Consider the following 26,746-nt stretch of genomic DNA (forward strand, 5'->3'; position numbering starts at 1 on the left):
GGAGTGCACATAGGCTTGCAATCTTACATATTAGACCTATGCAAAAGCTTATCCACATACTGCGATTGTGACATGATGATGCCATGCTGATTTTGGGTGAATTGAATCCCCAAATAGTAGTGTAAACATCCATATCTGACATAGCAAAAGTATGTTTCAGTTCAGCCTTGAAATCTGCAATTTTATTCTCTTTTGGTTCAGTGAGCATCATATCATCAACATATAGAATGATAACCGGCAGGTGCCCCCTTCATTCTCATTGTAGAGAGTGGGTGCAATCAAACTATTTGTGAATCCAATGCTAGCCAAATAAGCATCAATCTTAGCATACCATTCATGAGGAGCTTGTTTTAAACTATAAAGAGCTTTATGTAACTTGCAAACCATATGCTCTTTGCCTTTCACCACAAACCTTAGAGGTGACACATAAACATTCTCATGTAGGTCACCATTCAAGAATTTGTAGCCATTGCAATAACACACTGAATTGTACTCATACCTTCCAACCATACAGGATGTAGGAGCAAATGTCTCCTCATAATTAATGCCCTTTTTTTGTGCATATCCCTTGGCTACGAAACGTGCTTTGTACCTGTCTATAATATCATCAACCTTGCACTTTAGTTTATAGATTCATTTGGTGCCAATGGCTTTCTTGCCATGGGGCAACTCAACAAGATCCCATGTATGATTGGTGGCAATAAAATCCAATTCTTCTTGCATGGCTTGCATCCAATGCACATCCTGCTGGGCTTCGTTAAAGGAAGTAGTCTCATTATCATCTAACAGTGAGCTTATAAATGCAATAAGTTGCTAGCATTTCAAACTGATTATGTGAAAAACTTGTATTTTTAGCAAAGATCACACCCCTATTGACAAACACTTTCTTCGTGCATGGATCATATAAACAATAGCTTTCACTTTCCGAACCATAACAAATAACTATAGCCAATAAAAATGCATTTTGTAGTCTTGTCATTGAGCTTAGCACGTACATGCGCATAAGCTATGCATCTAGACACTTGAAAGTAATCAACCTTCCGTTTCTTGCCATGCCACGCCTCAAAAGGTGTGATAGTCTTTACTGCCTTTGTAGGTGCATGATTCAAGACATGATATGTGTACTGAAGACCGACCCCCCCCCCCCCCCCCCCCCCCCCAAAAAAAAACCAATTTGTGCGTAATGTTTGCACCTTTAGACCTATTTTTGCTTCGAATTTTGCCATCAAGTGTTAGAAGTGCATAAACACATCTGATTTTGCCTTCAAACCATACACCCAAGTGTACCTAGAGTAGGCATCAATAAATGTAACAAAATCCAAATGACCACCAAGTGTTGTAGTTCTCATAGGACCACACACATCAGAGTGTATGAGCTGCAATTTCAGGACAGCACGCATTGCACCACATCCTTCTAGGAAGCAAATGTGTGCATATTTCCAGGAATGTAACCCTCACAAGCATAGGCAGGTGGAGTATCCAAAGTAGGGGAAGGATCTACCATTTGACACCATGAGACTGCCAAAGCTCATGTGACCATAGCAAGCGTGCCAAAGCTCCACATTTTGCATAGCGGCTATAAGAGTGCTAACTGTCATATTATCATGAGAACTCCTCTCGTATGTGTCCAAGAAAAATAGGCCCTTATACAAGATACCTGACAATCAAAGAGCATAGTCTCTATCTCTATCTTTGACAAGACACTTGTGATCCTCAAAGATGACCTAAAATCCATGCTTATTAAAAGCTGAAATGGACAATAAGTTCTTTGTGATACCAGGCACAAAGAAAACATCAAGAAGCATGAAATCTGAACCATCTGCATTAGTGATATATATATATATATATATATATATATATATATATATATAGAGAGAGAGAGAGAGAGAGAGAGAGAGAGAGAGAGAGAGAGAGAGAGAGAGAGAGAGAGAGAACCTTTTACGAAAAAAGAGAGAGAGAGAGAGAGAGAACTTTTGCAAGTACACAACAAGCTGAATAGATTAATATTAGTAGATATGTCAGCCCATGTGTGAGTTTCTGCATGTGAGACTAGGCTAGGCATGTGTTTGATATTTTAGGCATTTGTATTGTGCTTTATTTGTGGTATTTTAATGCATTTTTTATGCTAGTCGACCAGCATTAAATGTTGGTTGACCAGTTGTAATTTATGGCACATTTATATCCTATATATTCTGTGCTTCTCCTTCTCAGTTGTGCATTGATCACCTAGGGGTCTTGTTGCAGAGAGGAGCTAGTGCTAGTGCCCACACAATCAGTGACTTACTGCTGTATGCGATTGTCTCATGTCTTGGTATGGATCCCATTCCTTGAGCATTCTTTTAAGTTCTCTTCTTTTGCAGTGTTCTTCTTTTCTCTTTGTCTTGTGTTCAGTAGTCTATTTCAACATATGCATACCCTTCCATTGCTGCATCCACTTTTGACATGGTATCAAATTGCACGATCTATGTTCCTACTGATGTTTTTCAGCTGATTATAGGTCTGTACTAGCTCTTTTGATTAGGTGACTTGCTGTTGATTGCTTCCAGCCTGTCTGTTGTCTATTGCAGCCTGCATTTATTACCTAGGAATTTGTGTTTCAGCCTGCATCAGCATTCAGCCCTGTTTTTGTCAGTTTGTTGCATTTATTGCTTCATACAGCCTTCATTTTGGTTTTCTGACCTTGACTGTTGGCTAGGCGACTGTGTGTACAGGTGGTTTTTGTTGTTTGTCGCAGTTTTTGGCTGAGTTTTCATCCTTTTGCAGCAGTCACCTTTCTTTTTCAATCAGATTTTTGTTTACACTGCATGTGAACGCTCCTTTTGTGCAATCTTTATTGTTGGTTTGACTGTCTTCTCTCTCTTTTCCCTCTCTTTGACAGTTGACCCCTCTCTCTTTGATTGTTTGAACTTTGACCCTTCTCTCATCTACAAAAGGTGCTCCTCTCCTCCATACTTCCACACCAATTCAGCAAGCACTTACCATTCTCTGATTCTCATCTTTCTCTCTTGGATCTTGATTCTTGAATGGACTTGTGATTTGTCATTCTTGAATCTCACCTCCCATCCCCTCTTTCCCGCACCCTATTGAAGCATTTGACATTCTCAAATCTCATCTCCCACCCCCTTTATCTCGCACCCTATAAAAGCATTTGCCGTTCTCATCTCCCATCCCCTCTCTCTCACTCTTGCTCTTTCAACTTTACCCCAATCCTCGGACCTCTCGAGCCTCCCTCCCTTTCAACTTTCAAGACTCAAGTTTCAAGAGTCAAGACTCAAGCATCTCTCTCTCTCTCTGGCCTCTTTATCCGTCATTGGCACCATGACTCCTGAGAAGCACGAGGTCTTCAATTTGCATGCGATCCATGTGGAGAGAGACACAAAGAAGTCCAATTCCCACCATTGGACATGCAAGTATTGCGGGAAGCGCTATACAAGTGGTGCAACTCGGCTTCTCCAACATCTTTCCAAGACGTGGGGGCAAGTTGCTCCATGCAAGGAGATCTCTCAAAACATCGCGGAGGAGATTCTCACCAAGATGAAAGGGGGATCCATAAGAGGAGGAGGAAGTGGCTTATCGGCACCAACTCCTATGCCTACTAACGAGGAAGCATCAAATGTTGGCGTATCTTCAACCGATGCAGGAGAGGCCTCTACCATTGGTGGTGGGGGCTTCACATCCGCATCCGGCTCCGGTAAAAGACAAAGAGTGGAGGCTCATGCGGTGCCGGAGAGACGATCCTCTCTCTCTCAAGCTCTTGGTCATGTGCGTGGATCGGTTGCCTTCCTTAGAGAAAGGCAAGGACTTGCGGACATTGAAATTGCATGTACAGTGATTGAGTGCAATCTTGCATTTAATGTCCTAAAGCAAGAGCAATGGAAGAAGATGGTAAAAGCCATTGCCAATGTGGGTCCATGTGAAGGATGAATTGGTGTTACATACAATGACATGAGGACGAAAAAGATTGATGAAGAGAAGGAGAGGATTGATAGAGCCCTTGATCCTATTCGGGCTGCATGGATAAAATATGGTCGCTCCATTTTCACCGACGGATGGAGTGATCGTAAGAAACGGGGCATCATCAACATAGTCGTCTCATGTCCACTCGGCACTTACTTTTTGCAGGCCGTAGATATCGGCAAGAGGGGGAGGAAATTGACAGGCGCATTCATCTACCACCACATTCGACAAGCTATCATTGAGGTATACATTGCAATTTGCCTTTTAAATTTATTTCACTTTCTTTCATTATGATAGTATCATGATTGAATGATTCATAATTGAAATTTGATTTATGCATAACTATCTATTTCCCTTTTCTAATAATTAATTTCTCTCTAGTATCTATGATCTATCTTGATTCTCTCTTTTTCCTCGAGCCGCAAGGCCCCCAACCCTCGGACCCCATCTCTCTTCATTCTTGAATCTTGAAAGTTAAAAGTTGAAAGCTGAAACTTGAAAGGCTCAAGCTTCAACTCTCTTTAGATTCTCTCTCTATAGCCTCCAATTTTCAAGTATTGTTAGTAATAAGTATACTTGTAATTTGTAAATTGTGGTTGTAGGTGGGTTCCTTAAATGTGGTGCATGTTGTTATCGACAATGCATCGAATTGTCGGTGCATGGGCCGTTTGCTTGAGGCCGAGTTCCCTACGATTGTGTGGACTCCATGTGCAAGTCATTGTTTGGACTTGCTCATGGAGGACATTGGGAAGCTCAAGTGGGTGAAGAGGGTGGTCCGCAAAGCTACATCCATTGTCACATTCTTCACGGTAAAGGTAAAGGTGCTTACAATGTATTGTGAGCATAGCACATTGGAGTTGAAGAAGCCTTCTTCAACTCGCTTTGCTTACATGTGGTTTTTGCTGGAGCGCCTTTATGAGGTGCTGTACGTCACCTTGCACGAGATAGTGGTGTCTACTCTATGGAATGAGTGAGATGACCTTGAGATAGAGGAGGGCAAAGCCATGTAGCGCTTGTGTCTTAATGAATAGTTTTGGCAAAAAGTCCGTGCCGTTGTCATTGTCATGACTCCATTTTATAGGGTATTACATATGAGTGATTGCGAGGGGTCCACTATGGGCCTTCTCGTTCACTTCTTTAGAGTGGCATCGGTGGAGATACGTGCTTGTACAGTGATCACAGAGACAGTGCGTGCACATGTTTTAGAGATAGCAGAGAGGAGATGGGCGTGGATGCATAAGGCCATCCATGGTTTTGCTGCATTGGTACATCCGGCCTACAAGTCACCGGCGGTCATGGATGATAGAGAGTTCCGTTCGGACCAGCTTGCTTATTTGACTCGTGTGGTCCCTGAGGATCACCACAATGTAGTGGTGGAGGAGCTAGGATGCTTTGCAAATTAAAGAGGGCATGTGGCTTTTGCTTCTTCCACTTGTTGGAGGAGAGAGTTACTTGTGAAGCCTTTATTTTGGTGGCAAAACTTTGGATACACACTGGAGACCCTTCAGCCCTTAGCCATGAGGGTCTTTACCTAGGATTGCTCTTCGGGTGTATGTGAGAGAAACTAGAGTGCCTATTCTCTGATTTACATAAAGATTCGCAATCGGCTTAGCACACGACAGTTAGAGTGACTAGTCTATTGCCGCACTAACTTACGCATGATGAGGGCTATGACGAGCATGGGTAGTCTGAAGCAGGTAAAGTTTAAACACTTAACCATAACAATTAAAATTTGTTATTTTAACTTTTAAACTTTGAACTTTGAAGTTTATACTTTACAATTCAGACCTAAGCATTTACAATGATCAATCTTACGTGCATCACTGCATTGTGTAGGTGAATGTTGATACATTCAAGTTGATGGGCGACACTCTTCCTAGTATACGTAAGGAGGTGGATGAGGAGGAGGAGATGATTTTTGCAGAGCTCTATAGAGAGCTTATGGCGGCAGATACTCATGACACTCGCAGTCAGTGTGCTTGTGGGCGAGGAGTTCGAGTAGATGGTAGTAGGGGCATGGTCATTCGATGCCCTCCATCATGGAGAAGGGGTGGTTCGAGTGGCTTGTAGACATATGTAAGGCGGGGCTCTAGTAGCTCACATCCTGTGCCTCATGATGACATCCCCCCCTTGCCTACACAGCTGCCACCTAGGGAGCCATCATTTGATGATGGTAACCTCATCAGTGAGGATGAGTATGAGTGTGTCTCATCATCGAATGCCGAGGAGTCATCTTCAGACTCTCTTGATGAGCACTCAGATGGTTCTGATGATGATGATAGTGATGCCTCATCATAGATTTATATGTCTCTCTTTTTTTTGTATTAGATATACGAGACTGTAATTGTATTGCATGTTTTGCGCAGCCCATGCGACTGCAATGGTCACCCTCATGTATTCATCTTATTCTGTAATGAAATGGCTATTTGCACTTTAAATATGTATTCTATGATCTATCATTTAATGATTTATGGTTTTGTTATTTAAAAAATCATCTTAATTTTTTTTTCGTACTAATATCGTACCGTATCTTATAAAATCATAAGGTACCATTTAGTACCGTATTTTATCTTATTGTACCTTTCGTACCTGACAACTATAGCAAGGCCAAGTTAGAAGTGTTAAATACAATGCTTTTTGAACAGCAAGACATGTATGCCAATGCAGTTCACTCAGGGTACTTTGATAGTGGTTCGGTTTTCCAAGCAATGGCTGATAATGCTTTAGCCATGGGAATGCAAGGACCAAATGTATTTGGTATGCATCCACCTATGTATGGTATCCAAGGTCCAATGTATCTGGGGTATGGCAAGTGGAATACAAAATCTTGTGTATATTTTTGTTGGCATGATGCTTGGGGTACAAGGTAGTATGTTTGGCAATGCATATAGGCAGCCTATTGCGTTTGGGGCTTATGATATTAATGTTGGTCATGCAAATGCTCTGTATGGTGCTATTGATTATCATGAGGGAAATGCAGACAATGTACCATTTTTGACAGCAATGTGAAAGTTCCAAGGATCTGTGTGATCCAAAGGAAAAAGGCCTAGAACCTAGTGCAGGTTTTGGGGCATGAAGAGTTAGAGATAAAGTTTCCATATGCTTCTTGGTGAAGTTTTAGTATTGTTTCACCTATTGATAGATGTAGATGGATGGAGGAGGGTGACCTAGTATATCATCCTCGGTGTTGCACTTTACCTTGATGAGTTTCAGTTGAAGTAGACTTTGGATTGTGCTCTTTTAGGCTCATTGGAGCATAGATCCAGTGTATTGCCTGATGCTCACAGAGGAGGTCGCATTTCCAATCCCCTAATGATGGAAAACTCAATTATATAGTGGATCTTTGATGTACTTGGTTTGCACCTAGAATACTATATGTTGATAACATTTCTTCCATTGGGATCACTATTCAGTATACTAGTCATTGTGAGTTGGTATGTAGATGTGTATGGTTCGCACCTAGGCTCTAAAACTATACATTTGCAAGGCTATTGATATGTATGGAGGACATGGAGTACATGGAATATACATTTGGATATGATGTGCATTTGCAAGGCATGTATGCAACACATAGATGGTATGCAATGTACATTTGCAAGTTATGCAAGAGAAGTACATCTACTTAAGATACATGTGGTTTGTAGTTGATGTATGGTTTACATGAGTATCATGTGGTACATCATTGTTATGAGGCACTGGTTATGCTTCATTTATGCATTACTTTGTCTTGGTGGTTAGAATTAGTGTTGGAATTTGACATGGAGATGCACCCCTTATGGTTCTAGCAATGGTTGTGATTCATGTGTGTAGATTCTAACTGGTTTAAGTGGCTGGAATTTCAAACATGTAGAGGGCATGAGCATGGTTAAGAAATAGGTGCGTAGGTTGTTTGACTATGATGTTGGTATGTATTTCCAGTAGTGGCAATGAATACTTTTGACAAATTGTAGTGCAATTGAGAGAGATTGTAAGGATTTCAAGGAGGGGGGGATTCTGTCATGTGAAAGTTTGATGCTTTGCGTAGCATTTGATTTAAGTGTTAATCAAATACACAAATGTGAGATGCACATGTAATGTGCAAGTTAGTTATTTCACAATGACTGGCCAAGGACCTCGAGATGTCAGTGGGTTTCAAGGGCAAAGGTTGTAATAAGTTATAGTAGTCAGGTGCTAAGTGGTGCTTGGTGATAGATGTTGGCCTAGAATATTTTATTAGCCATTAATTTCAATGGTCATATTAGGAACTAGGCATTAAGTAATTAATGCCAATTAAAGGGTTAATAAATGCTTGAATTAATATTCTCAAAATTAAATTAAATGGGCTGAAAATTGCTAGAAAATGCATTTAGAAGACGGAGAAAAATTGAAGGCCAATCCCCAAGCAAAATAACAGGTAGATTGGTTTGAAGACTTGCTAGTTGCTATGGACAGCAAGATGTATTGGAGATTGAAGGAGATCAAGTTAGATCTTAGTATACTCAAACCTTCAGCAATATAGGTTAAAGAAATACCGCAAGGGGCAGCAATTTTGGGGCCAACAGAGTGTCCATGATTAAGTGGTAACATTTGAATATTAGTCAATGTGAAATTTATGCTTGCTGTAATTAGTGCTGAATCAAGTTATTCACCATCCTATCGAGAAGGAAGGCTGGTTTTATGAATAGTAATCAGCTAAAACTATTAGTCATGAATGCTCTATTGCGAGAACGATTGGTGAGAACTGCAGTGCTCCCACCAAGAGCAAATGGCCACTTCCCTTGGAGGCTTCAATGGTGAGGATAGGTATTACGCTTTGATACCGTGATGGAAACAAATGTGTAGAGGAGTGTGGACAAAGAAGAGAGAGTTAATGCAATGATGTGGTAGAATGAAGCAACTAAAACCAGAATTGAATGTATGAGTTAGGGGCTGTCTACTATATGAACATTGGAATAAAAACGGTTCCACTTGAAAGTGAGGGAAATTTGGTTGGCTTGCCACATGGTGCATACACGAAGAAAATGCCCATGAAATATAGAGAAATTTCTAGCACACAATGAAACCAACCTTTGTTCTCAGATAGAGTCATAGGTGACCTGATTTAACTCTTATTACAGCGAGCAAATAACTCACAAATCTAAAATACAAACTTTTCTAGCGCCCCTTGGAGTATTTCTTTATCTTGTATTGTTCAAAGATGAAATACATTGAAATTTAGGGCTGATCTTCTTCAATCTTCAATACAAAGGGCTGTAACAAATGACTAGCAGCAACAAGGAACAATTTTCCCCTTCTTTTGGCTATAGTTTTGCACTTAATTCGATCCTTGGACACTTTCCATGTGGGCCGAACAAATGGGAATGGGTTCACCCCTTAGATCAACTGCAAATTCTCAATTCATAGTTTCTACTTTTGAGTATGGGATTTTGAATTATTGGGCATGGATCTTGAGGTGGTTGGGAAATCTTGATGTTGCAAATTGAGGTTTCAGCAACAATTTTCATTGTTGCTCTTCACCAGAGGTTGGAATATACTGAGAATTAGAGAGGAAATGCTACAAAATGAGAGGGAGAATGAAACCAGCCTTCCTTCTTGGAGAGGGTGGCAGTTCCCTGATTAAGCACTTAATTACAACAATCAGCAAATAAACATAAATTGAAATTCACAATTTACCTTAATAATCTTGGACATTAGACACTTTGTTGGCCCCAAAACTAGCACCCCTTTTGGTATTTCTTTAACTTTGATTTCTAATGGAACGAGTCTACGATCTCCTTTGCTGTAATAACAAATAGCAAGCAATTTGGGCCATTTGCCCCTTGACTTTTGAGCCAGGACTTGCATAATTGGAACCACAAACTGGCCAATTACAATGAATGGGCTGTATCTGAATTCCCTAACAATTACAGCAGCTCAGGTGGAGCCTTTCTATTATCGGGAAACGGCAAGTCGGTTTGAGTCTGGTTGCAGGTTGTTGGAAAAAAGGCAGAAAGGAAATCAATATGGCATTGAGTAGACAAATCAAAAATTTCAGGTGCAAAATTCAGTGTATGATGCCTTCTCCTATTGGCACGGATCCTCAGGTGGCTGTCAAACCCTAATATATGTAGACAATTAGGGTTTGTAGTAGAAATCCTCTTGCTGTCTATCAAATTTGGCTGAGATCTGTTGAGAAATGCTGAGATCTTTTGAGAAATTACTAGAGAATGCGAGAGAAAGCCAAGATGAGAGAAAAATCTGATTTTCTTCGTGAGAAAATCATAAAATCTGCCTGGTGCTTGCTCTAGCCTGCATTTAATGCAGTCACCTATTGCCAGGCATCTCCAAAATGCTGTCACTTGATCAACAATGTTGTTGCTAGCCCCTAGAAGGTGTCTTCCTACTGTTCCTTGCTTGTTGAGCCTCCCAAATGGCTGTCTTGTGCAACAAATTGTTGTTCTTTGATTAGAAAATGGACCAGCAACTCTTCCTCTCTCTCTTTCTCCTAGGATGTAAATTGACCGAATGGTTGAGACCCAACCCCTAATTGCATGGGCATTTTTGCCAAGTGGCAGCTTTCTAAATCCATTTTTCAACATTATCGAGTCATTTAATTAAATTTTAGAATTAAATAATTTTTAAAATTAATTACAACCCTTTTAACTGTGCCCAAAATTAAAGGTGTCTATCTATAATTAAATTGGCTAGGCCATTTGCAACTTGGAATGATTCCCAACCTCTATTGATCCTTAGATTGACATTAATTAATTAATTAATGTTAGTTCCTAGTGCCACCATTGACACTTATTGGCCAAACAACTGTGTTAGGGTCAAAACTGACACCAACTGACCCCCAAAGCTTAGGTGGCATAACTTATTATAACTTTTGCCATTGACACCCATTGCATTGTCAACACAATGCCTTGGATACATGCTAGGCTACGAGTGGGAGGAGGATGCGACCAGCAGTAAGAGGTTGCAACCAGTAGAAAAACGCAGGTGAGAAGAGAGAAAGACTAAAAACGCAGGTAGGACAGTCTGCAGGAGAGAGAAAGACTAAAAACGCAGGTAGGACAGCTTGCAGGAGAGAGAAATACTAAAAACTAGATAGTAGGTGAGAGAAAGATTAAAAACGCAGAAAAAAAACAGCAGCAGCAGTCAATATGTTGAAATCAGCTCTAAACAGTGTGTGATAGGCTGGAAACAGGCGCCAAACTGTTCTAGACAGCAATGGCCAGCTTGGACCGCGATGTCCTTCATGTTTGGGGTGTGAGCAGCAAGCTGAAATACCTGAAATCTGCAAAAACGAGATTGTTTTCTGAATGGAGAGTGATCAGCAATAGTCACTCTGCTGTAAACAGCTGCAAACTGCAGGTGGAAGGCTGAAAACAGGTGCTAGACTGTAGATGACAGCAAGGGACAGCTAAGACTGCCATGTTCTCCACGAAAGGGGTGTGGGCAGCAAGCTGTAAACACCTGAAATCTGCAAAAACGAGATTTAGATGCAGCGGAAGAAGAAGAGAAGTGGAAGCCGAACTCGCCACCGGTCTTTGCCTTCACTGGAGTGGAGGATCTTTGCCACTGTTTGATCAGATCCAGCTCTGATACCATATCAAAAGATGACGTACCAGCGAGACAGTAGGGTTTGCGGGGAGGAACATAGAGTGAACTCGGCAAACCTGGAGAAGAGAAGAGAAGAGAGAAGAAACTCTGATGAATGGAATGATGAAGTTCCGAATCATGGAGTGAATGTGTAACAAGGGTGCCGTAGCACAAGGAAGACGATGAAGACAGCCACGAACCATGAACCGCAATGTCCTCCTGAAGGGGTGTGAGGGTAGTGGAGAGGCTGGAGAGAAGAGGTGATGGACTAAATGAATCAGCCGTAAGAAATGAATGAGAGAGTGGCCTATAAATAGGCACAGTCAGTCTAGGATGGCGCCCCTTTTTGGGGCTGCAAATCCTAAACGCAAAAACGCAGAAACGCAAAAACGCAGAAATGCAAAAACGCAAACTGCAGGTGAAGGATGAAGGGTTTCTCAATACTAGTGTATTGCTTGAGGTGGACATTGCGGTTCGCGCTTCACACTGCCCTCACATCCCTTGAGGCGCAAAAACGCAGAAATGCAAAAACGCAAACCGCAGGTGAAGGATGAAGGGTTTCTCAACACTAGTGTATTGCTTGAGGTGGACATTGCGGTTCGTGCTTCACACTGCCCTCACATCCCTTGAGGCGGACATTGCGGTTTGTGGTTCATGGTGGCTGACCTCTTCCTTCTTCAACAAGGCACACTGGTATCCATGGCTTCTTTACCAACAGATGACCAGACTATTGGGTGCTCCTATTGTGCCATCACCGAACACACCACCGATGCTTGCTGACTTCGACCTTTGCTCCCCACCCCCCCGGAGTATATGCGTCTTTCACCAAGCACTTCTTGTGCCACCTCTCCTTTCTGGGCCACAGAGATTGTTCTACATCGGCTATTAGAGTACTATGCTCACGGCAATAAGACGCATCCAATGCGCACTAAGTTCTTTCGAGCACATGGAGAATCGATTGGCGCTACGACCTCCTGGAGATCGTCGCAATGCCAACGGCAGTCTTCTCCCACTTATTTTCAGGTATAGTGGCTTCCATGACCTCTGGATCTGTAGTCCGCTCCATCGAGAGACAATGCTTGTTTGATACCGTTCCCTCATTAGTCTGCTCCTTCGAGAGACAGTGGTTGCCCAACTCCTTCCTCTTCTTCGGCTACCCAGTCTGCTCCACTAAGAGCCAGTGATTGTTGCCCACCTCTTTCTCATTCTAAGCCCCACTCTTCCCCCCCCTCGACTACTCAGGTTCGAGAGGCTACCTCTGGAAGCTCTTCGGCACCCTAGATATCTTCTTCAGCACGACCGACGGCACTTCCTTCGTCATTAGACATTTTGGAGTCCGTGATCCATGAGTTTTTGGATTCCCTCTCTACTTCAAAGGGGGATATTATTTATTTGCCCTCAGAGAGGACATTTACTTCTTCTTCGACTTCAGCGGGGGCCCCTCCACCTCCCACCTCAGAGAGGAACCTACTCCACATGAAGTTCTTCACCCATCCTCTACTTTCTTGGGGTGGTTGTCTTCGACCAGTCATCTCTTCTACTGATACCCAGGATCTTCAGGTACCACCTAGATTGGAACCTCAAAGGTTCAGCCGCGACTTGGTGACGAGGCCTTCATATTCCTTCCAACATGGATGCACGGAGCTAGTGGCTTCGCTTCCGAGGTTGTGTTTCGGTTTCTCCAGTTCACTCTGTCTACTGGTCTTTACTGCAGGTTCCCTTTCCGGTGGAAATCTTGGATTTGAGGAATGCTCTACATCTTCTTCCTCCTCTTCTCTTCTTGCCTTTAACACTTGGTTAGCATGGAGCCACGTCCCGAGATCGAGTACAGGCATATCCTTATGGTTCTTGGCACCACACAAAGTCTGACATTCCTTCTATGCACATTCACTCCATGATTTGGAACTTCATCATTCCATTCATCAGAGTTTCTTCTCTCTTCTCTTCTCTTCTCCATGTTTGCCAAGTTCACTCCGTGTTCCTCCTCGCAAACCCTACTGTCTTGTTGGTACGTCATCTTTTGACAACTAGACCCCTACTTTGCTAAACTTGACTGAGATCGATTTGAAATCGGCTCTAATTGAAAAGCTACAACAACTGAGGATGATCTACCAAGTCATTATTTTCCATCCATTTTTTATCTATTGGTAAAACAATGTTGAAGCTTGACTAAGAGACATATGGAAACTTTACCTCAACTTTATTTGCCTCAAACCTCCACTAGGTTGTAGGCCTTTCTTCCCCTTAAGCATTGCGATGCTTTATACTTTCACATTGTTGCAATTCCAACTTAACTAATATGCAACATTGCATCCAGTTGACTAGCCCCTCATGTGTACCTGACATGCTAGAAGCACCGAATGCATTAGGAAACATTCTTGTTTGCATACTTTAGACCATTGCAATGTGACTATGCATGGGAATTTGCATACTACTAGCTATACCGAGATACATTGCATACATTACTAGTTGCATTTTTCCTCACGACCAACACTATATGGAGCATTTGCATGACCAACATTAATACCATGAGTCCCAAACACAATGGGTTGCATATATGCATAGCCAGACTGGTCACTTTGTGTCTCAAAATCATACCAACATTGTTATAGACGGGGTTATGTATATTACCAGCCACACTTGGATACATTGGGCTTTACACACGACGCATTGGTTGTTGCATATGATAAGGAGTTGTATCGTACATCCCCATATGCGGTCCCTGAACCACCATAGCATGGAAACTAGTGCTACCACCAAAGTAACCTTGTTGCCCCATAATTGTATGCATGCCTTGCTATCCAAAAAGCATTGGATTGGCACTTCCAAGTTGGCCTTGCACATGCATTGACTGCCCCGTAGGTACTAACTGTTTTGCTTCCATAGCATCTTTGGGAGCTTCAAATGAAGGCTTTGGTATTTTCTTCGATGCACCTTGTTGTCATGAAGGTGTAGAAGATGAATTTTTCTTCTTGCCCTTGCTATCCTTCTTCAGAGCATTGAAAAGCCAGGTGAAGTGAGGATCCTTTGCCAATTTAGCAAATAGATTTGCTACTATCCTCATCCGATTCTTGAATTGGCCATCAAATTTCTCTTCCTCTTGCTAGTCATCAGCTTCAAAACTCTTGGAAGGACCCACATGTTGGTCTAAACCAATATTCTCAGCTTGTTGCCCATGCGCCTTGTCCAAGGTCAAGTATTGCATTTTTCCCAATACTTCATGAATTTTCAGATCGAGAGGCATTATCTCTGCTTGATTCCATCTTAGTATGTGAATACATCTTTTCTGTAATGCTGAATTGAATACAATTGTAGATCTAGAGCGAAGCTTTGGCTTGCAATCAGGTGTCTTGAGCCCACCAAATCAAAGGATTGAGTGGTGTCCATACAATGGAACCATGAAACTAGTCTTCTTGGAGAGGGTGGTAATTCCCTAATCAAGCACTTAATTACAGCAATTAGCAAATAAACATAAATTGAAATGCATAATTTACCTTAATAATCTTGGATACTAGATATCATGTTGGCCCCAAAATTTGCGCTCCTTTTGGTATTTCTTTAACTTTGATTGCTAATGGAATGAGTACAAGCCGAGATTCCACAATCACCTTTGTTGTTCCAAAAGCCCCTTGCTATAGTATTGCCCTTGACTTTTCACCCTGGACTTGCACAATTGGAACCACAAATTGGCCAAATTCTACCCCATTTTACAATGAATGGGTTGGCATCTGAATTCTGTGACAATTACATAAATTTCAGGTGTTGAATTCAGTGGATGATGCTTTTGCCTATTGGCATGGTCTCTAGGTGGTTGTCCAACCCTAATTTTTACAATAAATTAGTGTTTATAGTAGAAATTCTCTTGTTGTCCGTCAAATTTTCTTGAGATATGCTGAGAATGGTTGAGATCTTTTGAGAAATTACTGGAGAAGGTGAGAGAGAGCCAATATGAGAGAGAAATCTGATTTTCTTTGCGAGAAAACTTAAAAATCTACCCGATGTCTACTTTAGCTTGCATTTAATGCAATCACCTATACTGCTAGGCATCTGCAAAATGCTATCACTTGATCAGCAATGTTGCTGCTAGCCCCTCGAAGGTGTCTCCTTGCTGTCCCTTGCCTGTTGAGGCCCCGAGATGGCTGTCTTCTGCAGCAAATTGCTGTTCTCTAATAAAAATAATGGACCAACAACTCCCTCCCTCTCTCTCTCTCTCTCTCTCTCTCTCTCTCTCTCTCTCTCCTAGGTTATAAACTAACCGAATGGTTGAGACCCAACCCTAAAAAACGTTCTCTCAGTTTGCATGGGCATTTTTGCCAAGTGGCAGCCTTCTAAACCCATTTTTTAATATTATCCAGTCATTTAATTAATTTTCAGAACTAAATAATTGTGAAAATTAATTACAGCTCTTCTGACCCTGCCCAAAATTAAATGTGTTTATCCACAATTAAATTGGCTAGGCCATTTGCAACATGGAGTGGTACCCAACCTTTGTTGACCTTTAGACTTGCATTAATTAATTAATTAATGCTAGTCCCTAGTGTCACCACACTGACACTTATTGGCCAAACAATTGTGCTAGGGTCAAAACTGACACCAATTGACCCCCAAAGCCAAGTTGGCATAGTTTATTACAACTTTTGCTTTTGATATCCATTGCATCCTCAGGATCGTTGGCTTGTTACCATGAAATAACTGCTATGTGCATCAGGTGAGAGTACGCAACGGAAGAAGAAACTCGAATACAGAGGAAGAGAGAAAGATGATCTACAAGAGAAGAAGAAAAGAAACCTACACTGAACAAGGTACAAATGCTGAATACAGAAGGAGGACTGATCAGTCCCTACACGCAGCCCATAGCATTAGTGAGGGCAACACATCAGGCTGATGATGACGACAACACTGGAGATGGAGGAAGATGACGGAGTTAGAGTATGCATCTATCAAGGAAGGAGGGAAGATGATAATCTAATTGCATGTCGATTGGGAAATAACTATAAATAGCCAAAAAACTAAAAAACTGACCGACTTGAAATTTGAGGCCTAATATATGGCCCACCAGCATTTAATGCTGGTAAAAATGCTAGAAATGCTTAGAAAAATTTCAGAAACGGTGGACAATGTCCAGCAGGTGAGGCAGGTTGAAGAATGTAGAAAGTGCTGAAGGAATGCACATAAAATCCCGATTGGAGGAGAAAATGCACTGAAATGCAATAAATTGAGTGCTCTAGAATGCACTACCTCCTTCGTCAAAACAAGTGATAGACAGGCCAGAGCTCCGTAAGTCCTCGTCTGACTTAGACTAAGACTCACAGGCAAGAGGTGACAAGGCACGACATACATGACTGCTAACACATCACATGTGCTAAACAACCTTGCATCAGCAAGATTAAAGCATCTTAAATTTTCATGTCCCCTTGACAGAAAATCACTTGGAGAGAGTCTTTTGAATGGCAGCTCTGGTAGTAATTCTGATGGTGCCAATAACTTGGAAAGGGATTCAAACTGTATTGCAACTGCCAAGCCCTCCTTTTCTATTGCCGTCTCTCACTGAGGCAGAGAAGGAAACTTCCTGCCCTTGTTTGTTGCATGATGCGATCAGCTGTCAATTGTTTCAGAGCTAATCTTGCAGCCCTTGAACATGCCAACAAACGTGACGATTACCCTCAGCCAGCCCCAAACAGCCCTACCTCAGCTTGCATCGTCAAAAAGGACTCGAGAGAACAGGACCATTACCCCTTCCATCCAAACACTTCTTTTCTGGGGGTAAAACACCTGATTTTTTTTATTTTTATTTTTTTGCTGAAACCATTGTTCATTATGTCATTAGGTCAAGTTACATTTAGAAAAACAAAGAACATAAACACGCATGTGTACATAGAGGAGATACATTTGGTTTAAATGCTATTGGAACCTGTGTGCTGACCATATTAATGAGTAGTCTGTATACTTACATAAAAACAAACATGCACACATGCACATAATGGGGCTAAATTTGAGAGTATAATATTTAACACTTCCAATTGAGTCTTTGATAGGTTTGTTTGGTTTACATTAACCTTGCTGATCTTTCATGTGATTAGGATTCAACACTGTATGTTACATTGGAACCATGCCCAATGTGTGCTGGGGCACTTCTCCAAGCTCGCGTTGGGACCTTAGTTTGGGGAGCACGGAACATGTTATTAGGAGCTGATGGAAGCTGGGTGAGGTTGGTTGAGAATTACTTTTTTATTGTGTTATGGGTGTGAAGTCACTTGATTAAATGTGGGTTTTTTGATCTATTACTTTTTAGCTTGTAATTCTATGTTATAGAGTTTAACTGGTAATTCTATGTTACAGAATTTGAAGAACTTGATGTTGAGAGATTAGGAGCTTTGTCCACGTTTAAGTGTTTAGGGTCGACCACTTGGGCCTAGTGTACATTCTCATGTCTTGTACATCTCGTGCCTTAATCTGTATTATTGGTTGGCCACCAAACCCCCGCCGAAGCGAAAGGAAGGGGGAAGCTGAAATGTGAGGTAGACTTATGGAGAGCCTATATAGCAGCACCAAGTTAGAACACAACCCTTCATGGTATGAAACCAGTATGTTAGAGGTTCCTTCTTTGAATGCTGCTGAAAGCGAGGAAGGTGGAAAGTTGGGAAATGCCACATCCGTTCTATTACTTCCACATGGCCAATCCAAAAAACGAATGTTTAGCATTCCTGGTAACTAGTGAACACAGCTCCCATACGCTCTCTGGATGACCACCATATACATCTCTGAATGCACTACTAATTGCGAAGTTTCCCTATGGAAATCTGGTCGGAAGTGCATCCCCTGAGTGATCGTACAACACGACTGTACACCACATCCTCACTATGTTTGTGATTTTACATCAGCAATCAATGGATTATTATGTCAAGGCAAATGGCCAAGCAAGTTCCATCTTAACAAACATGATGGAATCTTCAAGGACTGACTACTGGGTCCACCAATAATATACCGGCTATCCCCATGGCTGCATCCAAGGCGGACAGCAATAACACAGCTGCTACAGCCACAGTTCTTGTCATACTGAAAGGGGGCACAGAATGTAAACTGCAAGTCCTCTGGGCACCACGATGCTGAATGCAACTCCTGCCAATGGAAGCAGCATCAGCAGGCTGCAGAAGAGGTGGCAAAAAGGAGTAGCAGGTTGCACTAAATAAAGGATCAACTCTGCCATCAGAACATAGGGCTGGCAGTGTTGGAAGGATGGTGAAGTTGTTGCCCTGCAGCCAGGCATGATGCAATGGGTAGGAGGATTAGTTGCTGCAGAAAACACACAATTTCCTAGCAGCAAACAGCGGAGATGTAGCAGCCACCTTCCACTTCGTCACAATGAAAACCACTATCTTTTCCTTGGAACACACCTATCTTTAGAATGTGCACGTACAGAAGCATGTTTAATAGAAAACCCCCAAACAAAGGCACGAAAGCCAGGAAAGAATCTCTAATAATATGGATCATAAGATACATAGAGAGGGAACCAGCCCAAGTAGATCATCACTATGGGCAACTGTCCTTTTGGCTATAGTATATGGTTGGCAACATGATCGCATCTTGTTAGAATATTTCTTGTTTGAACTTCAGTCAACTTTAATGAGAAACCCATCTGTTTGGGCAAATCGTGTTGCCTCAGACCTTTTACTTTCTTGCAAAATTACTCCAACTAGGAAGTTCTGAATTCATATTTGCTGATGCTTTTGGAAAACTGAAAGTAACGTTTTTCCGCAATTTGATGTCAGTGAAAGACAACCTTTCTTAAGGCGTTTGTGTTATCGACTGGGGGTTGTGTAGTTCTCTTGACTTCTGTCTGTATGTGTGCAGTCTTTTACCCATCTCTGGTGATGAAGATGAAGCAGCTGAAGAAAAAAAACTAACTTCCAGGGGCCCTATACATCCATTCAACCCTCACATACAAGTCAGGCGTGGTGTTTTAGCCAGCGATTGCTCCGATATCATGAGGTCCTTTTTTAAGAAAAGACGCAAGGTTAATTTAACAAGACAATCTGCTTTTACTCATCTTAAGAACAGAATTTTCACTCACATCTTATCGTTGTTGGGTTGATACCTGGAAATTGTGGGGCTCAGGAGAGTAACCGTGCTCAAAAAGAGCTCTCTCTCTCTCTCTCTCTCTCTCTCTCTCTCTCTCTCTCTCAGCGCGCCACCTATTCGAGGATCACACGAGTTGAAACATGGAAGTAATTTGCCATAATAACAATCCTTGAACACAGCCCACTTGACCATGGAGTTCACTTGACCATGGATACCCGAGGCTATATAAAGAATAAGAGCATTATGTGTTTCCTGGATTTGCCAAAAACTAGTCCAATGTAGAAAATGGAAAAGATGGGGATGTTGCGGTTGTAAGGTGGATATGGACGATATCTTGTGTAAAACCCAAGAATGGATGATTGTTCCTTGACTTGTCATTGAAGTCCATTCTTGGGAAATGAAGTCCTAGATCTTTTTAGCAATTGGGCAAGAGATTACCAGATACTAGTCTCATCACATTTAGTACAAATGATACATCTACCATTGGAGATCTTACGACCATGCACCATATCCCCCACTGGTAGATAGATTCCAATAAGAAGCCTTCGTATAAAAACTTTCCACTAGCAAGGAAGCTTAGACCTCCATAATTGAAGTAATTGATCATGTCACTTAGCTTCACTATCTTGAGTAGATGAAACTTTATTTGCTTTCTCAATTCTCAACTCTTTTATGATAAACTTGATTGGTTGATCATTAAAAAAAGTCACTTGGTTTCTCAAAAGCCTAGTCTAACCATAGGGATGAAGGCTAAAATGCAGGCAGCTATTTCTCGATATTCTCTATCATCAAGTCCTCTAGAAATCCCACATGGATACTATTCATGTTTGAATTGTACCTCATGCTAGAGAAGAGGATGTGTAGTAGCTTTATGTATATTCTTACTAAAGGGTTGGAATGTCTTCTATCTTCACTCCATTGTTAGTGCTCACTTTTGGCTAATCTATATCCAATTGGGTGTAGATATTTGTCTTTATTTTAGGGACCTTCTCTTTCGTTTATGGTAGGTCCAATGCTTTGTTTATCATGTCAGCTCATAGTGCCACCTCCAATTGATGTTGAGCTTCTATATCTTCCACTCTAATGGTTCTTATTTTCCTTTTTAGATCATAAGATATAAAAAATTATATGCATTTGGTGTAATCCACTCCAAATCTTCCTAGGTATTTCTGTAGTGTGCACTATCCCACTAGCTCCTTCGCTTTAGGATCTTTGGTCACCATTTTGTTGAGGCTTTGAATTTTCATGTACAATAGATGAAGGTGCTTCCAAATCTCAGTATTGAGATTGAACCTAGCTCACTTCTCATTGGTGAAAGGAAGATAGGGCTTGCTTTCTTGCACAAGCTTCTTGCTTGCACCTGCCATTTCAAAGCACCTATATACAACACCATTCGATGAGAAAATTTCAAGAACAAGAAAAAAATCCTCATAAAGTAAGAGATTTGGGCCTTGAAGTTTATGGAATCTACTGTTGAAGATTATGTCTCCTTTTTTGCTATGTTTAATGAATGGGTCTAATGGGTTCCTCTCCCCGTTGGAGTGAGTGCAATACTTCCTAGAATAGTGGAGGACAAATGGTGGCATGGTTGATCTATGATGGTGTGCATTTTTGTAAGATAAGATGTGTATGAGGCACTAATTTCTGTACAAGTTAGTATAATGGTATGATACACAACTATTTCTATAACAACCAATCATAGAAGTGAGGGTTGCACTCAAGTGCCATGTACAAGCGTATGTTGATGTGAGCTATGTAGGTCATGACATTTGTTAGGAAGTCTCATAAACCTATTCTACTAGAAATAAGAAACTCTTTCTCACTTAATATCTAGTCCAAACATGGGTGGAGCACTATGTTCTCTTCTAATGGCCGATTTTGAGTCAAAGTATGCGGAATGACATAAGGGCAATGTAGGTAGGGGGTGCTTGGAGAATATGAATTCCAAAAATTTCCATGAGCAAGGTAGTGATTTAAGAGCTTCAATACTAATCTCATATATGAGACCTAAATCAAGCCATCAATAGCTATGAGCAAATAGGGTGAAGGTATCATAAAGAGTTTCATACATGTGATGATATCTTCACCTATATCAATAGCCTATCATCTACTAGCTCCAAGATGAAGGATCTCTTATAAGAGGGTATCATGCCTAGAAGAGGATCCAATTTTGTGGTACATGTTTGATTGATGTGGTTAGTTGATTTGGGAGGGTGATTTGCATGAGATTCAATTTGTACATTCTCAAGAATAGGTGAGGTCTCCATTTACAACATTTATTGGTCTTGAGTGGCTATTGTGGGAGATTCAATGGTCTTTCATGATTGTGCCCTAGGGGTACTCTCATTCTAAAATAGCATACTACCTAATGATCAAAAGGTTTTGGGGAAATTGGGAGTTACTAGATTCTTCATGTTCCTTTCCATTGTTCTCATCCTTGGTTGTTAGTGGTCATTGAAGCTTTGGCTTTTGATAAAAGGCTTAGGTGAGCATTTCTACTAAGGCTTCATTGTTTGGGAAGTAGAATATACTATTGTTGCAATAGGTGTTTTTCTTTTGTACATCATCACAAGTGAGTTTTCTTGGTCATGTTGCATTGTATAGATACTATGATCATTTATGTGGTTGGGTCTCAATATTCATGGTTGTGATTAAGATAGATTAGCCAAGAGTGATAGTGTTGTTGTAGCTCTAGAGGAGGTAGAGGATTGCAAAGTTTTTGGTAGCCAGATCCATGGCTTCCCCAGCATAATATCCCAAAGCAAGTAGCAAGGCTTTCGAGTACTATCTAGTTCTAATGTTGATGCATCGTTGATAGCTTGGTCTTGATTGATGGAAAGTAGATTTTCTTAGTTATTTAGCACAAGGAGTAGCATCAATGCTCTTATTTTCTACTTCAGAAATCCATTTTTGAAGGGTAATAGTAGTTAGTATGAATGTCTTGCTTACTAACCCTTGGTGATTTACTTATACCTTGAGCAATTCATTAAGCATGGTTTCATCCCCCTTCTATGGGTTTTTACTAGGTGGAATTGAAGGCATTTGTGGCATGGATTGTTTCATAGAAATAAACATACCCTTACTAAATGCCTGCACTTGGCTTGTCATGTGAATAGTTGACCAAACAAATTGTCTTTCCCAATGGCCTCCGCATTAGTTAGTACATAGAAAGTTTTGGGGAGGCTATTAGTGTCAATGATCAATATCATATTTATATTTTTCTAACAGGGTGTAAGGCATGTCCCCATATGGGTTGACTTTGGTAGTGATCAAGATCAATTGAGGTTGCACTTGATTTTGTTCCAATCTTTGTGTCACATGATATTCCCACATCTATTAGAGCACTGATTGTATGCTTTCTCTTCACGATGAGCTTGACCCTAAGATAGGCAAGTGGTATTGATTCATCAAGTTTGGGGTCAATTTCTATAATCTTTATAGCACATATGGCAATTGGTGATATTATCATAAGAGACTCATGCATTGGATACATAGAAGGGTAGTACTTCTTGATATAGCTTCCATTGAAGAAGATGATCCCCTTTCTGTCTAGAGTTTCTAGCTACACATTGCTTTCTCTTCACGATGAGCTTGACCCTAAGATAGGCAAGTGGTATTGATTGATCAAGTTTTGGGTCAATTTCTATAATCTATATAGCACATATGGCAATTGGTGATATTATCATAGGAGACTCATGCATTGGATATGTAGAAGGGTAGTACTTCTTGATACAACTTCCATTGAAGAAGATGATCCCCTTGTTGTCTAGAGTTTATAGCTCCACATAGCTCATTCGACTGATTAAGCGTATGTAGAAAGGATCGAGGCCTCTAAGATTCATCAAAGTCACATTGTTTGACATGCTTGTCAAATTGAGCTTTCTTCCTCAATGCCTTCTCATAGATCAACACATGTGTCACTATGAGTCATTTATGATAGACATTCTACCTCAATTAGAATATCAATCTATGCTTCTTTATCCTCCCATCACTCATGTATTGCAATCTAAAGACTAGGAATAAAGAACTCAACCAACAAGATTGTGTTTGTCCCATATGCCAGTTTGAAGGAAGTTTATCCTATCACCATTTTGTAGGCTATTCAATATGCCCATAATGCTTCCATTAGATTATTTGAGTTCATTTGAGAAGCTAAGACTATCTTTATCAACACATTGATTAGGATCTTTTGCATTGCTTTAGCTTGACCATTAGTTGAGAATAATAGCCCATTTGGTCAAAGGATCCATTATTGCAACAGTGATCACTTCACTTGCAAGTATTGGGCTATAGAGATAATGGGTCCAATAAATTAAATATCTCACTTCTCAAAGGATTCGTGGGCTATTATAGGTGTCAAATCCATCTTATCCTTTCAAATCCACACTTCCATGTATTGACATCACAAATTTTCACAAATCTTGCCATATCTTGGAAGAGAGTAGGCCATTGTAAATAAAATTGAAAAATCTTTCCTTGCTATTGTGTGTCCATTAAAGTGTCCTCATACTATTCCCCCATGTGCTTCTATAAGTACTTCATGCATCTCATGCTTACAAACACATATTCTTAGTAGACCTGGCCCAATCTTGATACACTTGCTCAGTGATAAGTTGATAAGATGAAATCTAGCCTTCTCAATTAGAAGATGAGGAATTCCTTTATGAAGTAGATCTATTATGTCATCAACTCTACATGGAGCAAGATCTACCTTGTACAAATACTCCTCTTAAGAAATTTTAAACAAGTGTGCATTTGGAAGATAGTTCATGATGCCTTTTTCAATAGGCTCTCCATTAGGTATTCTTGACATTATTGAGCTAAAATATGCATTACATGTTGATTAGCCTCTTGAATATCCCCAAAAAATCTTATTTAATGAAAAAACCCTGCAACGACGAGTGGCTCTAGGTAGTTGAAATGGGAGTGGTCCTACGCTGTTGCAAACCTAAAGTTTTTATAAATAGACATGCTCCCTCCATTCACTCTCAATCTCATTTTTTGCAGGTTTTAGATGCTCTAGCTTCACCCACACCCCATTGCGGATGATATATTAGCTGAGGCTATGCAACATTATCTCCATCTGTATGGCATGCGTTTCCCACGTCCATCATGCAGTCTACACCCTCTGTTGTTGTGTTTACTATCCGAATAGCTAGGATGACTTCCCAACTATTGTGTTTGTTGCTCCCAATTGCGACCCTGCTATTCATGACTATCGAGAAGTTGTGTTTGCTGCTCCCAATTGTCGCCAGCTTCTTAAGGTTATGATTGATAGTTTTTCTTTAATCTCTACCTATATCAACATATCTTTTGTTGGATTTGTTGCTATTTGACATCTTGGAGGTTACTTTGCTTCGATTTGGGATCCATCAGGAGTATGACATGCTCTCCAACTCATTACCTCTGCCCTTGGACCTCAAGATACGACGAGAGTTCAAGGTTCAATATTCATTCCCTGCACTAATTTTTTGATACATGAGCATTGTATATTTAGTATTCATTCATTGTGTTCATTGTCTTTGAGTTACCCTAATCCTAATTCTGTTATATGTTGAGTTTATGCTTTATTATATGCTTTTATTTGTGTTTTTGTGTTAGGGTATATCTTTATTGTTGACAACTATGCAAGCTCAATCCATTGTACCTTAACCTCGACATGACAGCTAGGTCCTTAGCTATGACGTGTGTGGCTTCATAAATAAGTTAGCTCTAGTTAGAGTGCATGGTCACTTTAGACCTAGTTTAGTTGTACTCTGATTTTGAGTGTGTGATGGAATACGAAGACAAGAAGAGAGTATGCTGCTCTCTAAGCTTTTGGCCCCTATGTCTCTCTCTCTCTGTCACTACTTGAACATGCTTATGGTTTGATGGTGGTGGAGAGTAGGTGTCAAAGGAGTTTGATAGATACTTAGCAAAGCATGGGATCATGAGGCAGTTGACTGGCAGTTATACTCCTTAATAGAATGGAGTGTCTGAAAGAAAGAAGAGGGTGATTATGGAGGTAGCCAGGGCCTTGTTGAATGAGAAGGACATGCCTTTGTCTAAAGTAGCACTTACAACTATCTATGTCATGAATAGAACACCTACAATAGTAACATAAAAATACACCTTATGAGCAGCTCTATGGCTAAAGTTGAACATCTGGCATTTGAAAGTATTTGGTAGTATTACATATGTTCATGTTCCAGATGACAAAGCAAGATACTTGACCCTAAAAAAGTGAAGTGTGCTTTCATTGGATACTCATTTAGAAGTGCTATGTTTTGACTACACGTGAGTCATTGCTTAGTTGTGATGTGGTTTTTGATGAGTTAACATCTTGGTATGGTGGTAATTGGGTTACAGTACATGATAATCCTTCACAGGGCACGTATGTTGAAAATGGACGGCAAGACACTATTTCTACTAGTGGACCTACTCAAGATGCATCTAGCAGTGTAAGTCCTTGGACAAGAAGGCTACAGAGCCATGGATCTCCATCCACTGACGTGATTATGTCAGTGAGGGGGTGAGATAAAGGAAAAATGAAGGTTTTGGATGATGTTACAAGTTCATTGACTTCAGGATACGACTCTACTAAGAGTCTGGATAGCGAGTTTGGCATACCGTTACACTTGGAGTTAAGCAGAGAATGATATATACCACCTCATAAGAGACCGGGATCTAGTTCACCTCGATTGTGGAGATCGCAGAGAGAAAGGAAGCTTGTGGATAGGATTACCTGTAGTGGATACTTAGTGAGACATTATGTATACATGAGAGAAGTGTAGAAATATAAAGAGCCTACATCTTTTGTAGAAGCACTTAAGGATAAGAATTGGTGCAAGGCTATGGATGATGAATATAATGCTTTGTTAAAAAATAGAACTTGGGATTTGGTTGAGTTGCCTAAGGGAAAAATGCCTATTGGATGCAAGTGGGTTTATAAGGTAAAATGTAAGTCTGATGGCTCACTAGAGAGGTACAAAGATAGATTGGTAGTGAAAGGATATGCCCAGTAGTACGGGCTGGATTATGAGAAAACCTTTAGTCCGATTGCTAAGATGGTAATTGTATAGATTGTTATTGCATTGGCTACATCCAAAGGCTAGAATCTTTATTAGATGGACATTAAAAATACATTCCTTAATGGTGATTTTGTAGAAGA

The 26,746-nt window shown here is 40.8% G+C and overlaps 1 protein-coding gene across 4 annotated transcripts in view; it reads left to right on the forward strand.

The window, feature by feature from the left end:
- The window catches only part of LOC148011845 (uncharacterized), a 29,785-nt gene extending 9,563 nt beyond the window's left edge, over window positions 1-20,222 (forward strand). The window contains exons 3-5 of one of the 4 annotated variants that reach the window (XM_087670978.1): window positions 4,123-4,200; window positions 17,598-17,725; window positions 19,369-20,222. In XM_087670978.1, the coding sequence (XP_087527104.1) occupies window positions 4,123-4,200; window positions 17,598-17,725; window positions 19,369-19,609 (447 nt within the window). In that variant the 3' untranslated portion in view covers window positions 19,610-20,222. Of the gene's footprint in view, window positions 1-4,122; window positions 4,201-17,597; window positions 17,726-17,856; window positions 19,183-19,368 lie in introns of those variants that run through there. The other 3 variants (XM_087670980.1, XM_087670981.1, XM_087670979.1) reach the window with 3 other exon arrangements.
- Window positions 20,223-26,746: the final 6,524 nt, after the last annotated feature.

This window comes from Lygodium microphyllum, chromosome 28 (assembly GCF_053477565.2).
Source record: "Lygodium microphyllum isolate KBCC chromosome 28, Lygodium_microphyllum_v1.1.10, whole genome shotgun sequence".
Lineage (NCBI taxonomy): Eukaryota > Viridiplantae > Streptophyta > Polypodiopsida > Schizaeales > Lygodiaceae > Lygodium > Lygodium microphyllum.